Here is a 9,776-nt window from a genome sequence, read left to right on the forward strand (position 1 = left end):
AGAGTATTTTGTAAGTTTATATACACATAGTAGCTTATGTAGAAAATATGAAAAAGTGAAACCATGACTTATGAATCCATTCAAAATTGTGTGAAATTTTTTTTACATATATGATACAAATACGTTGAATACGATGTATTTGTATCATATATGTGTGTGTGTGTGTGTGCGCGCGCACACGCATGTGTAGTGTAAACGTATGCGTGCGCGTAAGCGTTTTCTTTAAGTTTGAGTAGGTAAGGGCGCGTGTAAAAATAGCCCTCCTATAAAAATCCGGAAAGCCCTTCTTTTTACTAGTATAAAAACGAAATATAAATTAATCCTTACAGTATACTAACCTTTCACGATGATATAACAGACCGGTGGATTGGGAGATATTTATTGACCTCACAACTTTTCATAAACATGCTCTTGCCCTGTTACACGCTTTTAAATTGATCTGAGTATTTGCAGACGCTCCGCCCAACGGTTGAAACGTCCCGTCATACCTCGCGTGGCCAACGGCTCTCCACGGAAAGCTGGCTCATTGAATTATCGTACACAGCCCGTTCAGCTCGATTTAGTCAAATAATTTGGAGCAAACCAGGTCGGACGTAGCTCATTAAACACCGGTTACCTGCCACGCGTTTCCCCGGCTTTCTGTTTGTCTGTTTGCGGCGGTGGGGCGTGCTTTCCTGGGCTCGCTGGCTGGGTTTGGTCGGGGAGGCAGGGGGAAGTACGGAGCTGGTCCCGAGTGATGATGGAGCTGGAGTCGGCCAGTAACAGAGGCGAACTGGGAGCAGTGGGGGATTCGCTGCAGCCACAGACCCCGAGCAGGCACGAAAAGAGCCTGGGACTGCTCACCACCAAGTTTGTGACTTTACTGCAGGAGGCGAAGGACGGAGTGCTGGATCTGAAAGCTGTGAGCATGCAGCCTAAAGTCTTTGTTGTTAGCTAGCACATGTCATTTTGAGCCTACTCGCTGTCGTTAGGCTACATGCACTTTCGCTAGCTTGCCCATTAGCCTAGCCTAGCTGTGTGACAGGCTAATTTGAATGGGTGATATCTTTTTGCTTATGGTTTTGTAGTTTTAAACACCTTTGTTACTTTTACATATCCGCTCAAATGCTGTGTCGTTGTGTTTTTACGTTTCTCAAAGGGGAACAAAGTAAGGTTTCAGACTGAACTTTGAGAAGACTTGTCAACTTCTCAGACTATGCCCCCCTGCAGATTCACAGTTTAAAAAGTGGGTCATCTTTTGTCGTTTCCCTCAGAGCTAACGCTACTGCATCTTCACACATGAACAATTTGTTTCCTAATAATGTCGTGGTCATTAAACGACATGTACTGGCTCAGTTAGTTTTCAGTATTGATTCAAAAACCACATGCTTTTTACGACAGTGCATTAGCTTTTCAGTCATAAGTACATTAAATTATTTTAAATCTCTACTACAATCTAAATCTCTACTACAATCTCTAGTACAATCATCCTCTTAATAAGCTGATCATATATTACATAAACATCCCCACAAAACTACTCGATGAGAAGTCTGTTAGTATCAGAGTTTCTCAAGATTCTCAAGACAACAGTGTTGGGTACATATTGATTGTTGCCCACTTTGCAGCCAGTGCCACTAAGCATTGAACTCATATATTGTAAAATGAAGGTTTCATCTGAGGCCCAGACTTATCAAAACATGTTAATACACCAGTCAAATTGCAGTATAAATAGAAACATTGTAACGAATGCTGCCATACATGTTTTTTCTTAACCAAAACCAGAGAACCAGATGGCAGCTTGACCAGCCAAGCATTACTTTGTGTAACAGAACAGTTTCTTTTTCACTGTGACCTCAGTGGCTTGGCAGACAGATTGGCTTCATAGCTGATGACACTCATGGTGGTACTGTGTTTTGCTGATAATAAAACTAGCAGTCTCTCATGCTTTTTTCTTTCTCTTTCACTCTCATTTTAACCTCTCCGATAAAAACGCTTGAAACACTTTACCCTAGACAGAAAAAGATTAACTTCATGTCTTGTTCTTCTATTATCTGATATTAGTTAAAACGTTGGATGTGATACTTCCATTATAACACATATTTTAGACTCTGTAAGGACTTTAATAAGAGAGTTGTGACTTAAATGTGTTTTGTACTTAAAATTGAAACTCTGCTCTGACTGGAGTCTGTTTTGTTGACACCTCTGGAAAAAGTAAAACACAGCCATGACAGCTGGCACGCTATAATGAAGGGTTATTTATGGGTATTAATTTCAGGCCATGTACCTCTGTCACCTGTGGCTCCCACAGCTACTCTGAATTGCAAGTCTTTACATTCCTTGCATTAGCGAATAATAAATGTATGTTATGTGAACTATTACATAAAAGCCTGTATAGTTTATCAGCTGTCATTCAGCAGGTCTGTGACTCCAGTTCACCCACAAGGCCTGCTGAAGCCTGACTTATCAGCACCAGCCGTATGGTTAACGTTAGTTTGTTAAACACCAAGAGGTTGGGATGGAGGTTTAAATGACACCAAGATGGGTGGTGAAACCTTATGATTTTTGTAGATCCTGTTGGCAGAGATAAAGCAGTCCTTCTTTGTATATACTGTTAACTATAAGCCTACTAAAGGGGATGGCAGTAATCTCTGTTGTATTTGTCATTGCTTTTATCCTGTCATTCAGGCTGCAGACACCTTGGCAGTGCGGCAGAAACGACGTATTTATGACATCACTAATGTGCTGGAGGGAATTGGACTGATAGAGAAGAAGTCCAAGAACAGTATCCAATGGAAGTAAGTCCATGGCTCATTTTTTTTAGTTTATGAAAAAACTAAATAAACATATTTTTCCATCTAAAATATTGTTTGTGTTTCATGAAAAGGCAAATGTTCATTTTCATTGTAACTGAGGATTTAAAAATCCTCCACAATTTACATGGCATGAGCAAACAAAATTTATATTTAGGACTTTTGTCCTGATCTGACCTGGTCTTCATCACAGAAATGTAATTGTGGTTAGGTAATGAGAGGGCTGAACTATGTGAAACCATACTGCTAAATACAGTATGTGTCTTGAAAGTACTTGAACCAACCACCCCCCACCACCACTTCCACTTTTACATGTAGCATGTACATATTATGGCTCTTGATGATTGTCCTGAAGATCACAGTACCAGTCACTGATGTCACATTATCCTTGTATGTGCTTATGTTTGCTTGTGTGTAGATCTGTGTGACAAACATGCTTGGGACATCATGTCTATATCTGAGTTGTTATGAGATGACTTACTGAATGGAAGAATTTGAATCATATGAAACAAATAATTTCAGTTTGCTCATTTAGATACTTCAGAACTGACCACAGACAGTTTCTGTGTCTGTTTGTTGTAACTGTTACTTTCCTGTGCATATGGCAATCAACAAGTAGTTTTCACACTATAATCATTTCATAACTACGCTACAGTAAAAAAGAAAAAACTGAACAATAGAAAAGTGCCTGTCTTCTGCAGGTGTATTACTACAGCCTCTTGGAGAGCTGTAGATATGAGATTTGTAAGTGTACATGGAAATGTCAAAATGGCTTTGCTCACCATTATGCATTAGAGTGCAATCAGTTAAGTATTAGTACAGTGACATTTTTGTTGTTGTTGTTTTGGCTCTTAACTCCCAGACTTTGGTTTTGAAATGAAAAAGGATCACAAGGAACAATGTTCACAAACTATTGTTGCAGAAGGTCTGGAATTATAATGTGTAAATGTGGCTTTAAAACAAACATTATGTCGATCACATGCTGTGGTTAGCAGCATATTTGTCTGAAAAAAAGTCTCCTGTTAGCAGCTGTGTCTGTTGTGTCCAAGCTCTAATACAAGGCAGGTGGAACAGTAGTCAAGAGAAAGTGAATGAATCTGCTCAGTTGTATCAATAATAAAACCGGGTGTTAATGAAAACCAGAATGTGTGCTCATGAGTATGTGAAACTGTCTTTGCCTGCTGTCTGTGCATGATGATGTATTTTGTGTCTTTGTATTTCAGGGGTGTAGGTCCAGGTTGTAACACCAGGGAGATAGCTGACAAGCTGATTGATCTGAAGGCAGAGCTAGATGATTTGGCTATCAGGGAACACGAGCTGGACCAGCAGAGAGTCTGGGTCCAACAGAGCATCAAGAACGTCACAGATGACTCAAACAACAGCCCATATCCTTTACAACACTGTGTCACTGTTACAGCCAGAAACTGTTTTTCAGTGATGTAGCCAACAGTTAGTACTTCTTCAAGCCCAGCCATGAAAAGTGTTAATGACATCACTAGGATAATTTTTCCCACAGGGCTACAGAAGACTGCAGCTCTGGTGGAGAAAGAATAGTACTCCTCAAGACTACTAAACTGATCTTGACTTGGAAAATTGGTGGATTCTGTCTTTATGTCCTGTGGCACATTCTCTCCATATATGTTGTCATTTCAGTAGAGCTGTGCCAGCTGTGATAAATGTCCATCTGACAACTATAGTACTCTAACTTTCACCTGTTAATGGAAAATATTTAGAGAATTTGTAGGCTCAAATGTTTCTCAGAACAGTGCCAGGTTGCTGATTACAGAGGTCTGTAGACACTGACGTACAGCCAGGGTTTTTCCTATGCAGGACTGACTGCCAATTTTATCATGGGGATAACATGCTCCTGAAGAACAAGGACAGCAATCTCAGACTGTGTGACAACATTTTGCAGCCATTTGCTAACATGCCATTATGAATTATTTAGATATACCCATTGTTTTAAGCTTTGTGCAAACTCATGGTCAGTATTTAGATATGTGCACGTGGCACTCAGTGGCACAGAGCAACACTAGACACCGTGACAAAACAGTGAAACATATCCAATCTCAACACCATGTGGCATCTCATGGATTATCCTGGGTATATGTCCCCACAGATTCTGCCAGCTCTGTCAGCCACACAGCTCATATTGAGGCCCCCTGTCCTGGTCATTTAAAGGGGCACTCCACAGTTTACACAGAAAAGTCTATGAGAACTCATCTTAATAACACAGCTGTATATTAGCTGTATATTGTCTTGTGTGCTTCTGGTGGATTTTTCTAAAGTCTGAGAATATAACCCAAATGATATTTCAGGTTGGGTTTGAGACTATACATTCCTGATGGAAATCCTGCTTTACAAGCTGATGATGTGAAGTTTGATGAGTGCATTTAACAGGCAGGGAGGGCCTGTTTTGCTATTTAATTTCAGCACTGGAACTTTTGGGATCCAGCATTTTTTAAACTTGACTCATACTTGAGACTGAAAGTCAGTACATCTCCACCTCTGCTGCTTCAATATTGACCCTCGTTGACTCATTGTGTCCTTGGTTAACAAACAGCTTTTTGGTCATATGTAGTGTGCATGTGCAAAGCTGTATTGTTGGCATATTTCCTAATTTATGTGACAACCCTTTTTATTGTATGGAAACTTAACACATTGATACTATGGCATATGTAAAACACGAGGACCTCTGTGGAGCTTTCAAAGGTATTCTTTTCAGATACTCTATTCATACCTTGCTGTTTTTATTTTATTTGTCACATTTGCTGACACTTTTCACGACTCGTCATTACCCTTTTTTTGCAGGAGACACACTCCTAGCAATCCGTGCTCCCATTGGTACACAACTAGAGGTGCCCATACCAGAAGCTGTAAGTTGTGTGCATAGTTTGTGTAGCTCAGACCCACTGCTGGTTGTGTCTCGTGTCTCAGACTGGGTTCTTTTGTGTGTATCAAGACCCTCAACGGGCAAAGGAAATACCAGATCCGTCTCAAGAGTTCATCTGGTCCTATCGAGGTTTTGCTGGTCAATAAGGACCCGTCCAGTGCCTCTCCTGTTGTTTTGCCCGTCCCTCCTCCAGATGACATCCTTCAGAACCTCCCAGCACCACCACCTACCTCCCAGCCGGTCACAGCTGCCTCCACACAGGTACACAGATATTAGCTATCACTGTGCAATTAGCACTATTTATGTATTAATCTGTTCACTGTTGCTTGGATCTCAAGATGTATTTCTTTATAAAGAGAATGAGAAAAAGACTTGGATCCTAAGACTACAATTTTTTTCAGTTTGACTTATTTACGTGACTGTCATATTTGAAATCATGTTCAGAAAGTGTTAAATCACCATGGAAAAATTCCAAACTCTGTTGCCTTGTGCCTTTTATTTTTTTCTCATACAAATCTTGTTTTCTTCATCATGCAATGTTATGACTGTCCCTCACCCTGCAGGTCCCCAAAGCAGCTCCAGTCACCTCTACAAAACCTGGTCCTGCCACAACATCAGCCACAGCAGCCAACCAGACAATCTCAGTGACAGGTATGGCGGGGGTCCAGGGTTCAGTGAGTGCATTTGAGCTGAGATACTGTGGATTTTTAACACTTGGCCTTTATTACTGTCTAAGAACATTTCACTCTTATCGCACAACAGTTTAGTTTCTATTGTATTTTACACTAAGTCATTTGTGACTGTAATATGATACCAAGGGTTACCATTACCTTAGTGATTCACAGCATGTTGTGTCACATTTGTTTTATTTCAGAAGTGACAAGCACCACGCCACTCACCCCAACAACAGATACACCTGCTACAGTCACTCAGCAGCTTCAGTCCTCTGCCTCATTGGATGGATCCTGCATCCTCTTCTGCCTCTGCAGTATTTGAACCAATTAAGTCAGATCCCTCTGAATGTGAGTTTTGTATGTTGCCGAACTCTTTTGAACCTCTCACTCTGTAACATGAACCTTTTTGGAAAAGACAAGACAATTATGCTAATTATTACTAACCAATTTTTTTATTCACCCAGCTACATTTCATGCGAGATGTTGAAACATAGAAAAAAAATTGTTATTCATATCATACACTTAACTAGATTATTGTATATCTGAAAAGTTTGTCTATGTTTCCCTCTAGTACTGGACTTTCCCAAAGAGCTCTCTGAAATGTTTGATCCAACAAGAGGTAAACATTTCTTAAGTTTTTCTTAAATTTGATATTGAAGGGTTTTAAAAAAAAAGAATCACTCAGTTCTTTTATCTCTCTGACAGAGATCATGAGTGGAGATTTGTTGGAGGACTTAATGTCATCAGAAGGTGAGTTTGCTTACAGGCACACAGATGGAGAAGCAGATGACAATTACTGTGAAGAACTGAACATGTATAATTAGTATAACATTTCAGCACATGACCTCCTTTTATGCATCCCATATGTCTCATCTGTTTCTCTGTCTGTTTCACCTCCAGTGTTCTCTCCTCTCCTCCGCCTATCCCCTCCACCCAGTGACCATGACTATATATACAACCTGGATGAGACAGAAGGCCTGTGTGACCTCTTTGACGTCCCCATTCTCAACCTCTGACCCCTGAGATTAAAGTCAGAGTGGGAAACAGTTGCCCTTACACGCTAATCTACCTTCATTTTCTCCAAGTTTTCCCCCTCACTGACAGTGAAGGTGAGAAGAGGTGCAGGAAAGCCAAAACCATCTGATGAGCATTCAAGGACACCTCTGCACTGACACGGTGAGCTCCACCTGGGCTCAGTCAGACAGTAGCTTAATGTACAGCCTCATGAAGAAACACAGGCGAGAACAAAACATTTTATTTACTGCTTTTCCAAGGAAACCGAGTCAAAACAAGTGATAAATAATTATATTTTTGGATTCTTGTGTATTATAAAGCGTTATGTTTGTGTATCAGCTTTCCCGTGAGAGAATGTGTGTAAAGCATACTTTACATGAGTGTGCTTGTGAGTCTGTGTGCCCGCGTGTGTTTTGTATTGAACACTCTCTTAACTTGAGTCCAATGTCTCCAGGAAAAAAAGAGAAACCTATCAGGTAAAGAGTCAAAGCAGACTAATGGAGCACAGCCTTTATCACCCGGCAGCTGCTCACACATGGCTTGAATGAGTCCAACACACAGCTGGTTAAATATGCACTGTCCTCATGTACATAGAGAATATATATTTTGTATTACCAGCACACAAAACTATTGTATTATTATGAACTACATTGGTGACACAGGCAGAGCAATAGTTTGCAAAAAAAGAAAGGTACCAGACTCAAATGATCGTACTGTATGTATGAGGTGCGTTGTTTTGAATAATGGGACTTGGTCTTGATTAAACCTTTCAGTGTTGAAGTGTTGTTGGTTTTCAGTTACAGAAAGAGGATCTTAATACTAAGCTATTGAGGCCAATAAACTTTGTGATGTAATAAGCCAAGGACCAAAAAAATGCAGGGTTGGGGGGAAGTTTTAGAATACTACCATTTTAAATACATACAAAACAAACAAACAAAACATTTTTTTCAATAAGTTGCTTGTTCAAATTAAAAGTAAAAATGTCTCCTGTAAATACATTGTGCCTACCTTGTTTAACTGGTTCAATGTTGGCACTTCTACACTGAGAGGTTTGATAGTCAAAAAAATGCATGCTTTCAGTTTTATTCTGCCTCTGGACTATTAATATTGGACCTTGCAGATTTTTATTGGCTCTGATTTATACATAACTGGTGCATGTCAGAGGAGTAGCTTTCCCCCCTTTTCCAAAATGAGTTTTGTGGCAGTTGTCTTTCATCTATAATGTATGTATATGAATACCATTGTACTCATTTAATTTGTATGTAAAAGGACATGTATCTATCTCAGATGTATTTTTACTGATGCAGTGAATATAGTCACCATGTCATGAATTATGATCCTGTTTTTGTATATTTGGCACAGATCCCTATTCAATAGTTTTTACTTTTTCCAGTGTTCTTTCTGTTCATGCTTATCACTCTAAATTTTTCAACTCTAATTATTCTCCCTGTGCAGGGGACAGATGAGTAGCGACTGTACAATATTGATATTATTCGTCTTTCTACGGTGCTTTCTTCTGTAAAATCACTTTTTGTGTAATAATATCCTGTTTTGCCCGGGATGACGTGTATGTATGTACAGTATGTACTGTGTATATCCTTCTCTACCGCTTGTATAGAATAGCATTTATTTTTTATACCTGCTAGATATATTATTACATGACCATTGCTACTAATTTGGGGCTACACTTCACAAAACCTTCTGCTTTATCAAAGCATCCTGTCTCATCATTGCACTTTACATCACTGTGGACAGATTGGTTGCTACTCATCCGCTCCTGGATCAGTAGCCAGTCGCTGTGTTTGGACAGTGTTGTGAGCAGCCAGGAAGTTCAACAGCCCTGGGTTGAATGAATTGTGTCTGTGCGCTGGCATGTGAGACTCAACCCTACAGACTGTGTTTAACAGGCTCACTGTTGTTAAGCTGTAGTTGCATCAAATGATACAAAATAAACACTTTGGTATTCTTTGTGCATTGTCTGGTTCCCTTGATTTCCTATTTAAGTAATGTGCCACATTATTGGTGTGTATCAGTGGGTTTTCTGCCATAGTATATATAGCCATCAAATTTATGTAGTCTAGGTGGATAGTACATTTGGCCACTGTAAGCTTGTTCATATTCCATAACATTGGAAGTTATGTAATTACATGGGCAGAATTTGATTTACTCACCTGTGTAGTGAACTGTACATTTTGTGGATGTTTCCAGCTAATGTCACACAACCCTGTTTTTATTGTGCACAGCTCTGTTCTGTAACTATTAATCAAACCTACATAGCTAGCTTTGTGGAGCTCTGATAAGGTCCAAAAATCTAAAAAGAACTTATAGATGAGGAGTAGAAGAAGGTAATAACATTCTGAGGTTAGGACCTATTATTATCACTTCAGCTCTGCTGGTCAATTTAGT

At 39.7% G+C, this 9,776-nt stretch overlaps 1 protein-coding gene across 1 annotated transcript; it reads left to right on the forward strand.

Moving 5' to 3' along the window:
• The first annotated feature begins 466 nt into the window (after positions 1-466).
• e2f4 (E2F transcription factor 4) lies at positions 467-9,338 on the forward strand. The gene is given in 12 exon segments (XM_051073556.1): positions 467-901; positions 2,665-2,774; positions 4,013-4,173; positions 5,457-5,501; positions 5,601-5,665; positions 5,752-5,943; positions 6,246-6,333; positions 6,557-6,645; positions 6,647-6,704; positions 6,928-6,975; positions 7,062-7,106; positions 7,257-9,338. Coding segments are annotated over 12 exon segments (1,182 nt in total). The 5' UTR covers positions 467-736; the 3' UTR covers positions 7,373-9,338.
• The last annotated feature ends 438 nt before the right edge of the window (positions 9,339-9,776 follow it).

Source organism: Lates calcarifer, linkage group LG10, assembly GCF_001640805.2.
Source record: "Lates calcarifer isolate ASB-BC8 linkage group LG10, TLL_Latcal_v3, whole genome shotgun sequence".
In the NCBI taxonomy this organism is placed as follows: domain Eukaryota; kingdom Metazoa; phylum Chordata; class Actinopteri; family Centropomidae; genus Lates; species Lates calcarifer.